The 21,599-nt window shown below is 36.3% G+C and overlaps 1 protein-coding gene and 1 pseudogene across 1 annotated transcript; both read right to left on the bottom strand.

The window, feature by feature from the left end:
• Nucleotides 1–1,911: 1,911 nt before the first annotated feature.
• Nucleotides 1,912–7,369, bottom strand: LOC147276964 (uncharacterized). The gene is made up of 4 exons (XM_086255047.1): nt 6,755–7,369; nt 6,203–6,292; nt 2,399–2,466; nt 1,912–2,050 (listed from the first exon to the last, which is right to left on the bottom strand). The coding sequence occupies exons 1-4, from the start codon at nt 7,367–7,369 to the stop codon at nt 1,912–1,914; spliced, it is 912 nt and encodes a 303-aa protein (XP_086111173.1).
• A 10,417-nt stretch (nt 7,370–17,786) lies between these two features.
• Nucleotides 17,787–19,941, bottom strand: LOC147276963 (3-ketoacyl-CoA synthase 4 pseudogene; annotated as a pseudogene).
• Between the last annotated feature and the right edge of the window lie 1,658 nt (nt 19,942–21,599).

The raw sequence follows: 21,599 nt of genomic DNA, 5'->3' as shown, positions 1-21,599 counted from the left end.
GAGTATTTTCGTCTTTTTTCCTAAATTTAAAAAATAATAATATTTTTTAAAACTTTTAAATACAAAATTTTTTTAAAATAAAAAAATTTCATAAACCAAAAAAAACATTTCCCCATCCTCCTTCCCCACCCATACCCCACATAGAACCACCTTTATCCCCCTCCACTCCCCTCCCAGCCCCCAACCAGCCCTTCCCTTCCCCAGCCCGCCCCCCTCCCTGCCCGACCCACCCCCTGCCCTCCCTCTCCCCCCACCCCAGTCCCGTCGACCCCTTCCCCCCAGCCCTAGCGTCATCGCACCCCAACCCTCAGCCCCCGTTGCACCCCCTTCCCCCAGCCCCAGCCCCAGCCCCGTCGCACCCCCCAACCCCCGTCGCACACCCCTCCCTCCAGCCCCAACCCCTCCCCTCCCCTCCCCTCCCCGCCCCCACCCAGCCCCATCCCCTTCCTTCCCCGCCCCCACCCAGCCCCAGCCCCAGCCCCAGCCCCATCCCTTTCCCTTCCCACCCCTACCCAGCCCGCCCCCAGCCATCCTCCCCCCTCTCCCTGCCCGACCACCCCCAGTCTTATCGCCCCTCCCCCCTCACCTCTTACCCAAACCCTCGACCATCCCCCTAATCTCCCCCCAATTTTTTTTATAAAATTTTTAAAGGTTTTAATTATTTTAAGAAATTTTTTATTCAAAATTTTTTTTAAAATTTTGTAGAGGAAATTTCATAACCTACAAAATATTGTCTTAACTTAATTTGAAAAATATTAAATAGTATAAAAAATTCAACAAAACTTTTGAGCTTCAAGTCAAGCTTATATTCAAAATCCTATGTTAGAAACCCATCCAAAAAGCTTCAAACATGGGCAAAGCAGCTAGGCCTAGTCAGCTGGAGCAAGAATTGGGCCTAGTTTTTTGTGGCCCATAATGTTTCGTGTCAGTGAGCAAAGGTTAGGCCCAGACTTCACAGTTCATATAAAAGAATTCAAAGGTCAAAATAAGTACCAAACTATACAGAAAATCAAAAACAATGTCTAAAGAAAATGTAGATTGAAGAAATCCATGGCCCAAGATCAATGAAAGAATTATATTTTTCCCAAAAGGCCTTAAATCATACTCAATAACAGTACCCAAGTTCCTGTTTTAATGTGAACCATGCACCATTGGGCTAGAAAGGCTTTAATGTGAACCATACCCAAGTTCCTGTTTGAATACTAATTATTAATGTTAGAATCCCCAATTTTTTCCCAAATTTATTTACCAAATTATATGTTGTCAGTATTTGGTGACGTGAGTATCAGTACTGCAATTACCTCCTTCTTTTTTCAACAAAAGAGGAATGCTACGGGTCTTCTCTTTCGTTATTGCGTGCTTTTTCTCTTCTTTTGTTTATTCAATAATATACTCTCATGATCGTAACATTTTATTTTTTAAAATTTCTGAAAAAATTAATTAAATTAGAAATTATTTAATCATATAATTATTATTAAATAAATATTATATTTAATTATTATCAAAATTATTTATTTATTTGATAACAGTTCGATAACTAAAATAATTTTTAATTTGGTTAATTATTTACAGAAATAATCTTTAAAAAGTGATCTAGAAAATAAATCATTTTGATCATAAAACTACATTACGGAATTGACAAGAAAATAGATAAGGCACAAAGAGAATGCATGAAGGAGAGGCCACATAGCATTCCTTAATACAATACAAAATGTTTACTACGTGAAGTTTTTTAGTTATATTGAAAGAAATTAAATTCTTAACTTATTATAATTCTAATTCATTTTTCCACCATACCTCACCAACCATCAATTCCAATACACATTAAAAGCGTGATTTATAAACATAATGTATCACATTGGCTTTCATTAAAAATTAAACAAGGGCATGGTTGCGAAGTCCTTTATTAATTTATTCTTGATGCACATCTTGATCAACCAAAGAAGCGAGAATTTTCTTGAGCTGCATGTTGTAGACGCGGGGTCGCTCCAATTGAACAAGGTGACCTGCCTTCTCTATAGACTGTAACGTTGCTCTCTCTCCCAGTTGCCTGTAATTATCAAGGTTCAGATTCTTACCAGCTCTAACAAAAATAATGTGAAGTACAAATTTTTATATTATAATAATATTTTTTTAACTCTAAAATATGCATATTCACTTTTTAACAGTAAAGTTTAAATTTGAAAATCATTGTTCAAGTTTTTTTTATGGCATATGAATTTTTTGATTATGAACTATCTCCATGAGATTTAAATTTAAAATACGATAAATAAATTGAAGATGGACGTTGTCCACTAAATGAAATGGTAATTGACTATGGCATGTTTTGTCTTTTGCTGAAGTCTTGGTTAATGATTTGTTAATAAAATAATGTATTGAGGAGACAAATTAGACATACTTTTTGAGGTTGGCGGCTGTTTCCATGTTGAAAATCTTGTCATTCTCTCCCCACAAAAGATGCACCCTCTGCAAGAAAATGCGTCATTTGACTATCATAGAAGAATTTAAAGGATAAATAAATAAATTAAAATGAGACTATGAGAGGGTTCATTCATAAAATAGTTTTATTTTTTCAAAACAAGAATCGTCGAGTATTCAAACACTGATCATTGTAATTGTACACACAAAATCTAAAGAAGTTTACTAACCAAAAAATTATAAAAGCGTTTAATCGCGACTGAAACATAAAATGTAGGTTTTACTATCATTGTAAAGGACTTTTTAAACACCAACTATAAAAGCATCGCTCTTTCATTATTTTCTTCCGATCCCTTTCTGCTTTTAGCTTTTAATTAAATTGCAACATTATCTTTTGGCCACAATTAGAAAAAGCAATAATACTAAAATTATTGAATTTATTCATCAAATAATGTGTCACTAACATTTTAGTAAATTGATAAAAAAAAAATGAAGTTTAAAATTAATGAACTCACATTTGAATATTCAATATTCAAATGAAATTGTGATATCACTTTGTAAACAAATGTGGTATGCCTAATAGTTCGATCTCTTAAAATAGGGGAAAAGATTAGGCTATATAGTCAGTGTATGGTATATAATTACTTTTTGTTCCTTTATTTTGACGAATTTATTTTTTTACTATTAAAATATAGATTTTTTATCATCAAATACTCATATAAGGATTGCTCGAACTTTCTTCCATACAACCAATTATTGTATGGCATGCAGCCATTTTTTACACTTCAATTAATATTGACTAATTCATTTTTTTCGCTATTAACATGTGAATTTTCAATTAAAAGATATAGTTTCATACCGTCACCATAATAACAATAAATTCGAAATTTCAAGGATTGAAGCAAAAATGTAAGGGAAGCTAGCTAGACATGGGCTTAATGTTTTGACTTCTGACAAATTGAAAGTGACATTAATTATATTCATAATTGAAGAAGATTGTAGACTTCATTTTATTTATTCATAAAGATTGATATGATATCAAAACTGGACCTACTAAGATATGAGACATAAATTAACACGTGTTGGATGTAAACTGTGAGACCAACACGTGTATTTTTTTGGTCAGAGACATTAAATTCTATGTAGACACGACACCATTACTTAATTTGTTGGGATAGAGAAATTGACCAGATCTGTACAATCAATGTTATCATTTAGGCCTTGTTTGTTTCACTTTCTTAACAGGGACTGGCTTAGTTAAGACTTTAAGCCCATGTTTGGTGAGCTTAGGATTAAAAAACACGGGGCTTAGTGAATCCTCTCCAACTTAAATGAGCTTCTTAGTTGGGCTTAGTGAAACCCGTGAAAATGTGGAGGTTTAGCTAAGAACCTCCTTAGCTGGGTCTACCTAAGACAAAACACGGGGCTTAGTGAAATCCTCTCCAACCCATTTCTTCTACCTGCAGCAACAACGCCAGTCAACGCAGTGCAGCAACAACGCCAGTCACACACACACTCTTTCTCTCTGCTCAATGCCATGGCGCTTGCCACCGTCGTCGACCACCAAAACAACCACCACCTCCACCTTGAGTCCCTCCCTCTCATCGACCTCCGCCTCCTCTCCCAATCCGAGCTCTACTCCCTCTCCCTCACCTCGTATTCCTCCTCATCCCACCCCAACCGTCGCTTCGACGACGACGTTTTAATCCCCAAAATCGACCGCTCCGTCTTCAACGAATCCGCCGGCAGCCGCAAGCAGACCTACTCCCGCCTTCGCCTCGCCCCTCGCAACTCCCAATTCGCTTCAAATTCCAAACCTACCCTCCCCCGCCAAACCCCCCTTCATTCCCAACCCCTTCTCGACCGAGAGAGCCTCCACATCATCGCCCTCCTGAAGCAACTCTTCCCCTCCGATGCCCACAGCGAAAACGACCTCGTTTCCGTCCCCGTCCGCCTCGATCAATACGACGCCGCTGCGCCGGAGCCTTCAGCCGGGAACGTCCCGGTTAGCCTCGTTTCGGTTGCAGATGCTGACGTGGCGCAGAGGAAGCGGAAGCGGGGCCGCCCGCGCAAGGATTCAAGTGTCGTGATTGCCCCGAGCGTCAAAGAGGAGGTGGCGACCTCCTCCACTGCGTTGACTGGCGTTGTTGCTAGCTAGCCACCCTCTGTTAGTGCAGTGGGACATGCTGCATGCATAATTAATTTTCACTTTCTTTGAGTTTCTAGATCGACCTAATTCTCTAACTTCTATTAACTTCTAAAGACCAAAGTGATTGACTTGGATATTTCAAATTAATTGGTCGGGCAAGCTGATGATCATACAAAATTTAAATAAGAATAATAATTGCCTCTTATCTATTCTTACAAAAATGTCATTTTTATTCTAAATAAATAAATATGGGGATTTATGATTTTGTTTCAAAAATTAATTTTCCAACTTGTTAGTCATGCACTGCACCAAACATAGGACATGACTATTTTCATTATCCAGGTTGTTAGTCCTGCACTGTACCAAACATAAAGGCAGTTCTTAACTAGCTTAATCCATGCCAAGCCAGTCCATGCCAGTCCCTATAGCTAGTCCAAGCCAAGACAGTCCTGTGAAACAAACGAGGCCTTAGTTCTTTTGTCAACAAAATTCTCGCTTGTCCGTTAACATTAAGTCTTATGTGACCGTAAACCACTCCATGTCATATCATGTCGTAGTACTAACTTACTTAAATCTTACGTCTAGAAATAATCAATCGGTAAGAAAATATGGTTCGATTATACACTTCATTATTATAATTAATTAGTAAAATAATATAATGCTAATTATTTTTGTAGACCTACTATACAACATGATTTTATAATTAGAATTGTTCATTTTTCAAGTTTTTATTTAAAAATTATTCTTACAAAAAATCAACTAAATAAAAAATCGTTTAATATATTTTTAATAAACTAATTATGCTTAAATAAATAGATGAACACAATATTTTCTAGGGGTGGGCACGGAATGGAGGGGAACGAGACTTACCTCATTTCGTTCGCATCTCATAATTTGAGTTTGGGATCGGTATGGGATGGGATGGGGGTTTTGGGATTATGGCACCATCTCGTCCTGTACTAAATTGGTTTGGTATAAGTTTGATACCATCCCGATCGCAGACCAAAAAAAAAATCAATTGACTGGTTGACTACTTTGCAGTGTACAGCTGCACAGAATACTGGACATGCATTGATTAGTTGTGAATAAATGGATGTCCAAATAAGTGACAAAGATTATGAAAACAGAAGAGTTCAAAAGCCTATCACATATGTTCCCTATTTGCTTGTCCAATTCAGCTGTCAGTGGTGTTACATGGGAAGAATTGAGCTTAGTGTTTTTTATTGGGCTATGAAAACAATTTAAAAAATGGATTGGACTTAGTGTTATTTGGGCCCATTAAATGAAATAAATAAATTTTTAATTAAATTTTAATTAATCGGTACGGTACGAGATCGGTACGATACGAGATCGGTACGGAGTTTGAAAACAGAAAAACAGAATGGAACCAAACGATACAGAATAACACGAAAAGATATGATTTCGGTATTTTCGGTCTTAATGCAACTCCCTAATATTTTTAATAAATATTGATATGATTGTGATGATAATTAAATAACTAAATAATTTTTTATTTAAATATTTGTTTGCAATGATAATCTTTGAATGCAAATAAAAATAGGAACGAATTATGGAATTATATTGTGTAGTGCCCACGTATAGTAAAGACCAAAGACCAGTTAAGAAACTTTGAACCTGTGGGTAATCCATAATGGCAATCTCCTTGTCACCAACCACCAATGCTTCGAGAAGTTCTTCCTTTTCCCTTCTGTTGTCAAACATTACCTGCCACGTCCCACTCATACATTCACTTAAGGGAATAAAACCAGCAGATCACTAAGTTGTGTTCGTAGTTCATAATTCTGTTGAACTAAGTATTTTATTAATTTTTAATATAAATTCATACTGAGTTTCATTTATTTTTAACGAGTAAAAAGTTATTATATAATTTGAATACATGATTAAAATTAAAAGTCAAACAAAAACAAATATAAAAAAAAAAGCAGAGAATTCAAATTTGTGTCACATCAATTTGTAATTAAAAGTTAAATAATAACTGATATCTCTAGCTAGTGTTATTGAATACTAAACCCTAGATCAGAACACTAACTCTATACCCAAAATCCAATGCTCGATCTTAAACAAAAATACAATGTGAGCACATAAAAATCTAAAGAGAAATGAGTAAAATTTATATTCCCCATCAAGTGTTTTTGTTTTTTCTTAAAATAAAGCATTTCAATGTACCTCCAAATAGTGTTTGTAAATCCAATCAGGGAGATGAGGGAACTTGTAGGCAGCAAATTCAAACATGTCTCTCACACCCTTGACTGAGTGAGGAAGCAAATAATCGGACCACGTCCCTAAGAACCCAAGCCGTTCGAGCGCTGCATTACTGATCGAGCGGGTGAGAGCCACAACCGAGCAAGTGACCACCATGGACTCAACCAACTCGGGGTACAACTCGGCCATCTTAAACCCAACCATCCCACCATAGCTCAACCCCACCAGGGTGCACCGCTCCACCCCCAGCTTCCTCAACCCCTTGGCCACGCTCTCCGCTTGAAAGTCCGGCGACCGCTCCGCTCGATCGGTGGTGGAGCCGCCGAAGAAGAGAAGGTCGGGGACATAAACGGCGTAGTTTTTGGCCAGAGCGAGCACTTGGAGGTGCCATGTTAAAATACCATCGACTGCAAAGCCATGGAGGAATACCACGGCTGGCTTTCGTTTCTTGGGGGTTTGGGTTGGGACCCAGAAGTTCATGACTGTTCCTGGCTCGATTTCTACAGCTTGGGGTGAGACCCCAACTAGCTTCATAAGGCCATGCACAATAAGCTTGTAGACTGCCAAAAAGTTCACCATCTCTCTCTCTCTCCAGTGCCGGCTCAAGCATAAGGCAAGCAAGGGCCTGTGCCTAGGGCCTCATGTTGAAGGAGGCCTTATATTGAAAGTATTTGACACACTATTAAAAAGAAAAAACTTAAAATATTTATAATTAGCCGTCTCAAAATTTTGAAAACAGTGCCGGCTCAAGCATAAGGCCAGCAAGTCCTGTACCTAAGGCCTCCCCCATATTGAAAATATTTGACACACTATTAAAAAAAAAAAAAACTTAAAATATTTATAATTAGCCAATTAGGTCTCAAAATTTTGAAAGAGGTTTTCTACTTTCTTATTTAATGTTTAGGTGTGAGATTCTTCATTATTTGTTAGTGAGACTTTTGATTTTTTTATTCCCTTAGGCTTTTCACTAAAAAAAGTGCTTCATGAATTGTTTTTGGGAATATCTCACATTCATTTTATTTGTACATTGTGATCAGCCTGTTTTTTTCCTTTTTCTCTCATTCTTTGTAATATCTCTCGTCTAAAACTAAAAGAAGCAAGCTTAAAGGCTAATTTTTTGAATAATATATTTGGAAAGCCTCTGTGTAGTTTCTCTTTAGGCCTCTCTCTCTCTCTCTCTCTCTCTCTCTCTCTCTCTCTCTCTCTCTCTCTCTCTCTCTCTCTCTCTCTCTCTCTCTCTCTCTCTCTCTCTCGTGAAGACACCAAACAATAATGAAGTGGCATTTAATATGTAAACTTTGAATTGGGGTTGGCCTATGTAAGACTCGTTGACATATCAAAATTCTGCAAATAAGGGAAAAGGCCGAATTTTGGGCTTGGACATAAAAAAGGCTAAATGGGCCATGATTAGAAAGAATAGAAAATGATAAAGGCCCAAAATAAGGAGTTCAGCCCAAGCTTGTGCCATTAAATTAAAAAGAACGTTGGCAACGTTCTTTTTATTTAAATATAGGATCATCAGAGCAAGACCATGAAGGAGCATTCAAGAAGAAATCAATGACGGACCAGGCATAATGGAAGAAACGTTACACACAAAGCCTGTAAAAGACGTAAAAATGGTCATGGGAAGGTATGCAAGATTCTTTGCAAGAACTTCTTATTCATATTGATAAAAGGAAAAACTAATTTGGGTGTCAGAGTATTTTTGGCAGGTGACATTCCCTCCCGATCAGGATTTTCAAAGAAGGATCACATCGTGGCCGTTCCCTATTGATAAATTCAGATTATTCCATCCACATATTGATTGGTATATAAAATTTTTGTCTGAGAAATCTTGCTCGAACAACCCATATATAATTTGGGACCAGGATTCCCTATCCATTTGCTTATTCATTTTTCTATTATGCTTTAATTTTGGTCATCAAAAAGAAAGTAGAGAGAGAAAGAAAAGGAAAGAGGTGGGAGAGTTGATAGCTAAAATTTAAAATATAGTAGAAAAATAGATAGGCAAATGGGTAGATAATCCTGGTCCTATAATTTGTGCCTCTTTGATACAATTTTTTTTTTTTTTTTTCGGTTTGAGGAAGAGTTAATTATGCAGAACAAATTGGGCCTTCTTTGATACAATATTTTTATGGCTTATAAATACATTTGATAAACAATTTATACCATAATAATGAAAAATATACCTGCCAATTTGGTCTTTACATGACATGGACATAGATTCTATCCTTATTGTACTCAAGGACACCGATAAGCTAAACAAATTAGGTAGTACTAGAACAGTAGAACCTATCTATCCTACAAGGCTTTCTGTTATAAACAAGGTATTAAATTTTGAAATTTTCGGCGAAATTTCGTTTTTTTGAGGTTTCGAAATCGAAACACATGTTTAACAATTTTTCGTGCAGATTTCGCCGAAATTTCAAAAATTCGGCGAAATTTACCGAAATTTATTGAAATTATCAAAATTTTCTATTTTCTCCAACTTCAGAAATTCACTAAAAATAGATCAAGACTCCAAATAATTCACCAAAAAATTCTACGGACTCGTATTGATAAGTACTAATTTCCTATGACCTCAAAATAGTCAAATTGCTTTCAAAAAATTATGAAAAATCCTACTCTCATAATTTAATTCTAAAAAAATAATAATCGCCAAATTCTTGAATTTTCATTTTCTAAAATTCATTTCCACACAACTAAGTTCTAGAACCACAACAAAAAGTCTAAGTTAGTTAAAATAAACTTAAAAAAATTTCTAATTCCTTTAAACAAACCTAAAACAAGTTTGAAAAATTTAAGTAACAAAATTACCATAAGCCAAAATTTGGGTTGTTACACTCAGTGAAGATAAAGCTTGGCTGGGTGAGAGGCACGGGAAAAACTAAAGGAAAGATTAAAAAAAAAAAAAAAGTGAAGCGAGAGGTACGGGGAAAAAAAGTAAAGAAAGAAAAAAAAAGGAGGGGGGGTTTGGGGCCCTTGGGCAATTGGAAAGAAAAAAAAAAAGTTTGGGATTTCGTTTAGTTATTTTACACATTAAGCTCTAATACATTTCTATAAAAAGATAATTAAAAATATTCTAAAAAGCCTAAAACCTAATGTTCTAAAGAATATAGAGTATATACGGTTTAATGTATAAATTATAAAGTACAAAGAGTATTAGGGTATATAGAATATATAGAGTATTAGGGTTTAAATTTTAGTGTATAATTAAATTATACAGTATAAAGAATATGCTAATTTTATTTAACAGTATTTGTTCCAGCGCGCATTATATTCACCTTATATCACATGAAACCTACAATATAATTTGGTTTATTCAATATTTTTTATCAATTTAGTAAATAATATGTTAAATAAACATATGGTAAAGTTTCATTAAAAATTTTCGTATTTTGATAGTAATTTTGTCGTTTTCGTCTAATTTTTGTCGAAATTTAAAAATCTTTAAAATTTCTATCGAAATTTCCTAAAAATCCGAAATTTAATTTCTTGGTTATAAATAAATAAAATAATTAATATCTTTAATTAGCTATTGTAACTTGCTTTTTGATTTTTTGACTGATTGACGTTTGCACCGACGCACACTAGATATTACGTACCATTCACTACAAAATTGACCTTCCTATGTGGTTTAATTGGAATTTGCTTTCTATGGATGTGTTCAAATTGAATGTGGATGGAAGGAGACAGAGGTGCTACCATTTTAGTCTCTTAGGGGCACAACCAATATAGGTCTTTTAGAGTAGCACTAGAGGGCAGAATCTATTATTCTAATTTTCCAAATCCAACTAATGTGGCAGTTTATCACCTATTATATTTGAGCTCATATCTTAATTTTATTTAGGGAAGTGATTTTCGCACTCCCCTTTTCTTTATTTGCACTCATTCTTATTTTTTTAAATGTTTGTATATATTTTTATTATTTATTTTTCACATATACCCTTTGGATTTTAATTATAGAATGTCACCTATGCAACATTAATTAAATCCTACACATTTAATTTTTTAAAATTTGGAGTGATTAAGCTCCAATCTAACCACCACAAGAGAAAGAACAAAACAACACAATAAAATTGAAAAATCATCCCAAGAGAGGGTGAAGTTGCTCTCAAAAATAGAGAAGTGGGAAAATTTGTAGTGAGAACGAAGGGAGGTAGGCGTGGTTGGGTGAGGAGGAGAGGGAGGGTCGGTATTATTATGGAGGGGATGGGTCATGCTGGTTGTGGGGCTTATTACGGGGGAGAGCAAGGGGATGGCAGGGATAAGTGGTGTTGCCAGGGGAGGGGAAGGGGGACGGCGGGGAATGGAGAGGTGGTGCTACGAGGGAGAGGGGAGGCTGTGCGGCAAGGTGGAGGGGAGGGGAGGGGAGAGGGTCGACAGGGGAAGGAGGAGAGGGTGGCGAAGGGAGGGAGAGGGAAGGGAAAAGGGGTGGCGGCTGACTCTCAAACCAGCAAGCTAGGGTTCGCTCTCTGACTTCTCTAAACAAAAAGGATCATAAATGCCGATGTGATTTTGCATTTAATTCTCACTTTTGTTGTTGTTTTGGGTCAATTTTATTGCTCTTGAGGTATGAATATTGTAGGTCGGGCCATCCCATTGTAACATTAGGTTAGGCCCAACCCACCTAATAGTTTAGATCATATATGCAGCAGAATGGATAGTTGATAAGGTGAATTTGGTAACATTTTACAAAACGGTTTTTCATTTTACAAATTCAAAAAATGTCTTTGGTAGCCGTATTGAGAAAACAGTTTTTGAAAAAGACAAAATAGAATCTATAGTTTACAGTGTAAATTCAGAAAACAATTAAATGATGCTTTCAGTGAATTTAGAAAACATAGAGAACACAGATACAAATAAAAAAAACATTTACAACTGAAAAAAAATTAAAAAAATGAAAAAAATGAAAAAACATGTGATCTGCACCTCATCCCCACCTAGCCAGACCCACCTCCGGGGGCAGCCCTACCCTTCGCCGCTGCCCACCTCACCCATCTCTCTTCATCTCTCTCTCTCTCTACCCATCTCTCAAAATATATATATTTTGTAATCCCTCTATAGTTTTCAATTCTCGCTTCAATAAACGGATCAAGACTCCCTGTAACATCCATGACAGGAAGCTCACGAGCCTTAGCAACCCTTACATAGAGAAAATACATCTGGTCAACTAGATCATAGGTGTTTGCAGTCTTGTTTCCATTAATAATACGGCCACCAACAACTCTTCTACCTCCAAGGTAGTTGCGTCGGCCGAGGTGGGTTGGGTTTTATGAAACTTCTTTCTTTTTTAATTATATATTTTATGAAATTAGTTAATAATAATTTATAATTAATATCTTTTGTGAATATAATTATTTGGTTGTAATAATTGGTTAATATCAAATTAATGTGTTTTCATTATTTTTGTTTTATATAATTGTTTTTCAATTACGCTACAAGATGCCTTTTCATATTTTGAGAATGCAAAATTTAATTTGTCATTTTTCATTTTACAATACAATTTTTAGAAAATTGTTCTGTAAAACGTTACCAAACGGGCCTTAAGAGATTGGAATTGAACTGGCCCAATTGGGTTGCAGCGTTTTTGTGCCAACTTGGGAACTGGCCTAGTCATTGTAGCTAAGGTAGGGTCTTGCTAACTTGGGCCAACGTTTGGATTTGGATATGAATCTGATGGGCCCATCTCTCATTTGCTCCGTGTAGTTAAGGTGTTGAGGCCCATATCTAACTCAGTTAATTGCTCCAACCAATTAAGGAGAGGTAATTGGATCGCTGTTGAGCAAGCAACAAGCAACCATTGTTTGTCAAATGTTAAGTCACAAAAGCAATTAAGCAAACAATAATGCTAATGAAGCAACTGAGCCACTAATGACGAAACCTAGCTTCACCACATCTTTTCTTCCCAGCACAAAATTACAATTTTTCTTCCCAACACAAATTTAAAGATCTAGACGTAATCTGTGATTTGTCAGTTTATGGTCTTCTTCCCAAAGTGAGCATTAGCAACAAAGTGAGGGAAATAGACAGTCGAATAAAGGGCCAGTTTAGTATTGCTGTAAGAAAAAACAGATGTGAAGTAAAGTCAGCTGTAAAGTAAAACAGTTGAGTATTTGATAAACTATGTTTTCAAAAGTGTTGTGAGTGCAAAAAACAGTATCAAAGTGTTTGGTAAATATTGATATAAAAATGTTGTGACTGTGTATAATTACTAAAATGGACATGATGCTGAAAGTGCATTTCACTTATTTGTTTGGTAAAAATAAAATGTTTTTTTACTTGTTTTTGAAATTTTTGACTACAAATTTTTATTAGCATTAATTTTTCTAAAAACAACATTATGAAATAAGTATGCCTATTATTTTTTTAGGTATATTATAATTTTAATCATATAAATAAAATATCATAATTAATTATCACAATATAAAATATAACTAACAATGAACATATTTTTTAATTTAAAATAAACAAATAAAAATTATAGAAATCAATGAGGGTATTATGGGTAAAATAAAATATTCATTGTTGTTGTGAGTCACTGCAGCTTTCAAAAGCACCTAGAAACCTGCTTTCTGTTTTTGCTGTAGGGAGTTGAGAATTGTGGGGAAAAGCAGTTTTTAATTTTTTTACCAAACACCAAAACTGTTGTAGATGATTGAGAATTGTCATCCACAGCAGCTTTTGGATCCTTTACCGCAATCCCAAACGGGGCCTAAATTTGGGTGTGTTTGGTAACCTTTTTGTTTTTAATTTTTGGTTTTCCGTCTTTAATTATATATATAAAAAAAAAAATAAATAAAAGAATGAGAGGATGATGACAAGATAGATAATTGAGGAGAAGATGTATATAGTATGCTTCACAAAACCAAAAACTAAAACATTTTTTTAATTTTAGTTTTATGTTTTCTCTCTCTTTTCTCCCACTCATATTATCTCTTTAAGTATAAATAACTGAAAAACCAAAAACAAAAATGTTATCTATCAAACGGATCCTTTAGTTAAATTCGTTCGTATTTTATTTTAAGTAAATGATTATAAAACCCAAATTTGAGCTCTTTATACCTTTAAGACCCTGTGCTTTTTTCTTGTTTCGAAGGAGGTCCAATAACACCTAACCCGGTCCACATTCTAACGTTCCTCTCTTCTCCGTCTTGTTTTCTCCGTCTCTCTCTCTGACCTCACTCTGTCTCACCTCGTTGGCTCAGAGCTCATTGTTGAATGGCTGTGCCGATGCCCTGCAAGATTTGCTCGCAGAGCTTCTTCGCGCTGGCGAAGATGGTCCTGATGCAGGCCTTGGGAATCGAATTGTTTTCGGCGAAGTAGGCTTCGAATCATCAATGGCGTCGATGGGGTTGGTGGTGGACTGGTCATCGAGCACGGTATCCAGGTATCCATCTCTCTCTCTCTATAGCTTCGATTCTCTATTTCTGTTGTTGATTTACTCGTTTTGATCTGCGATTCAATTTTGCCTTGTTCGATTTCAATCAGATCTGCATCTTGTGCTAAAAATAGGTTTATGGCCATTTCCTTTCAAACTCTGGCCAGGTACTCTCTCACTTAAGATCACTGCCCCTAATGTTGTTGTCCTTGTTATTGACATGGGCTATAGATTTCGATTGGTGCTTACAGGAAAAACTTGAAATAAGTAATAGTCCATAAGGGCCAGATAACTAGTCTTCTCAAAGGTTTGATATTTGGAAACCGTAGTTTCCATTTTCAGTATACCAAGATCTAGGGTTTTGGAATTCACTTTTTCAACTAACTAAATCTTGTTTCTATCATTCTTCTACTATTATTTGAAGCAGTTACGCATCCTAATAGGTATTTGGCGATTGCAACCAGTGGAGGCTTGAATCAACAAAGAACTAGGGTACCTTTCTTTACTTTTGTTTCTCTTCTGCAGTATTCTAATCATAATTAGTTCATTGATGTTTTTCTTAGCATGTTGGAGAAGATGTTGGATTCCAGCCAAACTCCAATTCTTAAATTGATGGCATAAGTGAGAGGGTGAAAACGTTAGGCAGTATAAGGTAGAGTAGGAGTTTGCCTGGTGTTGATTAAGATATTGATGCTTGGATGTATGAATTTCTAATCATTTTTCTTTCCTTGCATTGGTGAGAACTCTGAAGACACAATGCTTTTATCTTATTTGTTGATATCCATGGTTTTCTATATCTGATATTATAATTAGTGGCAGGTCGGTTGGCTTTGATTCAGTTGATTTTTCACTGGAATTAGATTAGCTGCCTCTTATATTAGGGATCCAGTGAATATATTTTCGGTAATTATCTTGTGCCCTACAATGATCATACTTTTATCTCGTCACATTTGTGCTCCTTGGTTACAGAGTTTTGGTATAAATTTTTTACTTCTGGTGTGGAGCTTACTGCACCTATACCTTTCGCAGATTACAGATTCCATTGTTGTTGCTCGTATACTAAATGCTAGTCTTCTTGTTCCCAAGTTGGACCAGAAGTCTTTCTGGAAGGATGTGAGGTTAGTCATTACTGATATATGTATGCTACCCTCTTATTTGCACTATGGATTTTCGAATTACATTAACCTGTTCAGATGTTATAAGTGTGAACATATAAATGCCTTTACTTGTTAAAAGTTTATATGACAAATCTATTGCTTTTCTTGTGCAGTAACTTTTCAGAGATCTTTGATGTTGATTGGTTTATATCATTTCTATCAAAAGATGTTAAAATTGTCAAGCAGTAGCTTATCATTGACAACCTCAAGTCACTGTCTTGTTTAACTCCTTAGACACCTGAGGTTGTTCTATTAATACTTGAATGTATGCAGCGTTCTAATTCATCTGATAAACTGTTCTATATCCATATGTTCTAATTCATCTTATAATTGTTACTGTTTGTCAGTAACAATATGTAAGTGAGGTTATGATTGTTACTAACAAGCAGTAGCAATATGTAAGTGGGGCTATGACTGTTTTTGACAAGCATATAGAACATGTTACTTGTATTATCTGTTTTTGATAGTGACAATTGTTAAATAGCATTTTTTTGACAATGGCTATTTTTTTGGCAGTGGCTATTGTTAAAAAAAAAAAAAAAAGACACACGGCAGCTTCAACAAAAAAGAAAAAAAGAAGAAGACACATGACAGCTTCATAAAAAAAAAAAAAAAAAAGGAGGTATATGGCTGCTTCAGCAAAAAGAAAAAAAGAAGAAGACAAAGATTTTTGTTTAAGTATTTTTGTTTTTTATGGGTTTATGTTAGAAAAATACATAAGATTTGTATATGTATGTTGTTTATGGGTTTTTTTTTTGGCACAGTAAGAATAGTCATTGTTCGATAGTGGTAATTATTATAATAATTGTCACTGTGACAGTAGCAATTAGGTGATTGTTACTGTGTGATAGTAGCAAATTAATAATCACCTGATTTGTTACTGTGTGACAGTAGCAATCAGGTGATTGTTATTGTGTGACAGTAGCAATCAAGTGATTGTTAATATCTGAATTTTGTAATTTTCTATGAATTTTAGTGATTGTTATTGTATGACAGTAACAAGATATATTAGTTATCTTCAACATGTGATTGTTACTGTTAGACAGTAGCAATAGGTGATTGTTACTATCAAACAATAACAATATCTTATTGTCACTGCCAGACAGTAGTAATAAGTGATTGTTACTATCAAACAATGATAATACTTGATTGCCACTGTCCGGCAGTAGCAATAGGTGATTGTTACTATTTGATAGTAACAATTATATTTACTATTAAAACGTAAAAGATTATGGATGCCTTATCTTGATTTTTTGTATTTTATACTGGTTATTATTTAATATGTTTATGAAATGAAAAATACCTAAATTATGAATTTTTTTTTTTGGTAGTTTATGTACCAATTGGTACTGAAATGAGAAAATAAAAAATGAAGGGAAAAAATGACATTTTTAAAAAAATACTGTAGCGCGCTACAGTAACGGCGTCACTGTAGCGCTGTTACTGTAGCACTGGTTTTTTAAAAGTGGACCGCTACAGTATTTTACTGTAGCGTGTGGGCCGGATGAATAGTAAATTTTAAAAAATGGACTTTAAAAAAAAAAACCCTTTTATTTTTGCAGGTATATTCATAACACATTTTAGGTGTATACGTGTACAAGTAAAAATCTACTTGAATTCATCTATCAAGTTTGGAAAGTGACAAATTCCCTGACAAGGCAAAAATAAATGTCCTCCAGCTCTGTGAAAGACATTCTAGTCTCTTTTTTCATTGCTGTACTTTCTAAAATTTCATGAAGAATTTTGACTTTCTAAAAGACCTTTGTACTTCCCAAATATTTCGGAGTGATGGAAAATTAAAAACTTGGGAGAGAGAAAGAGTTTAGCATCCTATTCAGACGTATATACCAAGGATAATGCTAAAATCAAAACCATCCAAGATGTCATGCAAGGCCCTACCACCATAATGTATTTTCTAAAAGCCATAAAAAGATACCTGTGTCCTACTGATGATGCACAAGGCTTAGTTTCCAAATTTTAAAGATGAATACAAATCCTAACCTATCACCAGAATAATTGACAAGGAAATGATAATCGACCAATTGGGTGATAAACCCTAATTACACCATGAGGAAGTTAGGTGACACTGCCCAGCTGGAACTAAATCTCTCCTGCATCACTGCAAGATAACCCCTTCTCGGAAGCAAGAAATATTATAACAAAAAATTTGGCCGGTTGGCTGGAACGGCGTCGTGGCATTATAGTTCCCAAAAAATACAAAGAAGTCACAAAATTAGCACTGCACGAACATTGGCATTTGGTGATATGATGAAAGTTAAATCAGCATCACTAATATGTGCAATTATATCTTCTGGTTCTCACATGCTTATGTAGAATAAGATAATAAGACTCAATAATCTCAATGCTAACATTTCTTACAATGGAACTTATACATTGAAATTCTTTCAAACAAAAGATTATCCATATACATTTTTGTATTGCTATTGCCCTCCAATGCTCTGCAGAAAACCATAGTAATCACAGTACTACTGCATTTGACATAAAAATCTTCAAAACATCAAAGAGGAAGAGCCAAGGTTAAAATCAGGCCACTCAAACTAACATGAACAAAGGGAATGAGACACATCATGACTTTAATGACCAAACAACACATAACATGCCCAATAAATCAAGAATTAGAAAAGAAAAAAAAAAACTATTAAAAAAAGGGGGCAGCAAAATAACATGATAAGTTGACCAATCAATCCATCAATGTTTCCTTCCTTTGAATTGAGTCTGTAACCAAATTGTGGTTGAGCTAGACAATGATCTCCACTGGATACCTGTGAATGCAATCTTCCCATGGACTATTAGGAGAAGGTTTTACATTCTGAAGAGCCTCCCAGACTGCGCTGTTACACTTGAAACCACTTCCGAAAGCAATCTGCCAGACACGATTCCCCTTTTGCATCCTCCCCTTTGCCTCAGTGTAAGCCAACTCATACCAAATCGAACTCGACGAGGTGTTACCAAACCTGTGGAGTGTCATCCGAGATGCCTCAACATGAACTGGTAGAAGCTGCAAGTTCTTCTCAAGCTCATCAATCACGGCCCTTCCACCAGCATGTATGCAAAAATGATCAAAAGCAAGCTTGAAATCCGGGATATAAGGCTTGATTTTCGCATTGAACAACTTCTTTGCAACCAAAGTAGCAAAGAAGAGAAGCTGCTCACTTATAGGCAGAACAAGGGGACCCAAAGTTGTGATGTTAGTCTTAAGAGCCCCACCAGCAATTGCCATGAGCTCCTTTGACAAAGAAACCCCAGTTTTCCCAACATCATCCTGCTCTTGATAAACACACTTAAAGGCCTTATCATCTGCTCCACGATGAGTCCTCACAACATGCACGAGCTTATACTTTGCCCGATGCCTATCCTTGGACTTATTCGAAAGCAAAACCGCCGCCCCACCAACACGGAACAAGCAGTTTGGTATCAACATCGATTTCTTGTTGCCAAAGTACCAATTCTGAGTAATATTCTCAGTGCTAACAACAACAGCGTAAGTGTTCCTATGAATTTGCAACATGTCCTTAGCAAGATCAACAGCTATAACCCCAGCACTACACCCCATACCCCCCAAATTAAAACTCATAATATTACCCCTCAATTTGTACTTGTTAACAATTATAGCCGAAAGCGAGGGAGTTGGATTAAACAAACTACAATTCACAACAAGAACACCAATGTCTTTGGGCTTAACATTTGTATTAGCAAACAAATTATCCAATGCACCAAAAATCACCTGCTCTGCCTCCTTACGAGCCGCGGCCATTGAAGGCCTCGGTGGGATGTAGTGCATTGCTTCGGGCACATAAGTCTCCTCTCCGAGGCCAGAGCGCTCGAGAATCTTGCGCTGGAACTCGAGCGCGGACTCGTCAAAGTCCCCTGTCAATTTCGAATGCTCCATAAACTGATTGAACTTCACTTGCAAATGCGAGGGAGGCCGGTAGCACGAGTAGTCCACGAGGTAAACGGATCTCGGGCGGGTCATGATGTAAACGGTGGATCCGAAAACGAGAATAGCCGAGAAAATTATGACACTGACCAGATTGTACTGGAGCTGGAGCCAGAGCTGGTGAATGTCATCTGGGTTCATCTGGTAGGCTTCAATAAGAATCAGCGCCATTACAGGAACCAAGCAGAGAGTGAAGAGGTGGGTCATCAAGTAATGGTAACCCAGCTTCACATACTTCAAGTTCACACTCTGCAACAAGTCTGGGAGTGGGAGTCTAGTGCGGTGGATCTGAACTCCGCCATTGGCAATAGACTCGGAGCTCATGATGGGGTTGTCAAATAGTGAAATAGGGAGGTGGGGTTTGGATTTTTGGGGTTTTGGCGAAGTGGGTATTGATGGAGAGGGGGTATATATGGTGAACAGAGTAAAGGGTACGTGAAGAAGACGGATCTGAGTGAGAGTTTGGGTTTTGGGGGTTTTGGAAGGGGTTGATACAACTACAACAACGACCCAGTATGGCTTATAGAACACGTACAGTGGTGAATAACATCACCATTGTTAGATTAATAGATTATGATGATGATGATGATGATGGTGAAGGGGGAGAGAGGTTTTTGAGGGGGTTGGTCTGCTCTGTTTGGTCTATGATTTAGGAGGAGGAGGAAGAGATACAAGAAATTGATTTGATTGATGAAAATTATGGGAAAGAATTTCGGGGGGATTTTGAATGGGATTTTGAATGTGGGTTGGAGTCGGAGTTGGACGTATCAAATGTAAACAAAGAGAGTGAAAGAGAGGAGCGGAAGCTTCAAAGCGATTTCTCCGCACGTCTTAGACTTTGGAAATGACACCAAATGAGATGAGTGTGTTCGATGCACTCGTGTACTACTACCCATATATGACTGCTTCGGGGGAAAAAATAATAAATACACGTTAAAATTATTTTCACGTTATTTAATGCGCTCAAATAAAGAGTGCAAGTAATTATTTTGGAGGTGTAAAGAACAGTTTTTTATTCATGATCATTTTTGATAATGGTAAGACTGGATGTTATTTAATAAAATAAATAGTTATCAGTAGGGGTGGGCGCGGTGCGGTTCGGCCCGGTTCACCTTCGAAACCATGCGCTGCGCCGAACGTTCCTATACGGTGCTAAAAACCGGAAAGAGAGGAGAAAAATCAAACCAAACCATTCAAAGTGTAGTGCGGTTCAGTTTGGTTCTCCATTACGGTTTTAGGTTTAATGAGTTATTATTCATATTGGTATTTTTGGGGAGATTGAGATTTTGTTTGGGGTTTGGGCAAATTTGGGTTATAAGTTATAATTATATATAAGATTATATATAACTATTATAGAGTAATGCGTATAGTATATATATAACTAGGGAAAATTAGAGCAAAAGGACTATAACTATACCCCTATTTTCAGTTGAGGATCCCGATTTCACTTTGATTCAATTAAGGACTATAATTTTTCAAATGACTCAATCAAGTACATTCTGTCATGTCTGTCACATTCACCGTTAAAAACTGGTCACGTGACCCGCACGTGACCAGTTTGCAGGGGCATTTTCGTCTCTTCGTGCACATTTAATTCAGACGCTGCCCATCCCAACCGCCATTTTGTACGAAAATCCAAAAAAGACAAAGCAAATCTGAAAACCTTCAGACCGTACTTGGCTCCTTCAGACCCATCGCCTTCAACAGAAGCTTTTAGGGTTTTAGTTTTCTGGAAGCTTTACGCCTTTACCAGTGCGAATCTGATCCAAGAATATTTGGGAATCATTGCAACGTTGATTGGAGATGGATATAGGCGAATTTATCAGAGAAAGTGGGGAAACCCCGAACTACAGTAAGTGGTCCCGTGGTACTTCGATGAATTGTTTACTCATTCTTTTGGTTTCTTCCATGAAGTGCGAATTGAAAAATACCTTCTTTTTATGGATGTTGTTTCTCTGTTGTCTCCTTATATCATAGATTCGATTTCTTTTTTGCCTCTACTGCGTTGACATTTTGGAGTTTTGTTGTGGCTTTTGGCCTTTATGAGTTGTTGGGACCAGTATGTTGAATAAATTAGAGGTGGGTGGCAGTGGGGACTGAGGTGGGTTGGATTAATTGTTGACTTCAATTTCGGTACTTGTCTGCAAAAATAGTACCTTCAATAATAGGGTTTATTGACATGCTTAATTAGTAAAATTAATTTACTAATTGCTTAATTAGTAAAATTAATTCAATAATTGCTTAATTAGTGAAATGGTTAGACAAATTCTTAGATAGTCAATGGTGTATTCCTTTACTTAATTAATCATTTGG

This window comes from Dryas octopetala, chromosome 8 (genome assembly GCF_963921425.1).
Source record: "Dryas octopetala chromosome 8, drDryOcto1.1, whole genome shotgun sequence".
In the NCBI taxonomy this organism is placed as follows: domain Eukaryota; kingdom Viridiplantae; phylum Streptophyta; class Magnoliopsida; order Rosales; family Rosaceae; genus Dryas; species Dryas octopetala.
The sequence above is the reverse complement of the archived record's forward strand: the minus strand, read 5'-3'. Positions and strand labels throughout refer to the sequence as shown.

Excerpts from the sequence above, each read along its gene's own strand:
- LOC147276964 (XM_086255047.1), bottom strand. The coding sequence starts at position 7,369 with ATGGTGAACTTTTTGGCAGTCTACAAGCTTATTGTGCATGGCCTTATG. Across the intron at positions 6,293-6,754 it reads TTTACAAACACTATTTGGAG|GTAATGTTTGACAACAGAAG; the intron begins GTACATTGAAAT and ends GGGACGTGGCAG. Across the intron at positions 2,051-2,398 it reads ACAGCCGCCAACCTCAAAAA|GCAACTGGGAGAGAGAGCAA; the intron begins GTATGTCTAATT and ends TGATAATTACAG.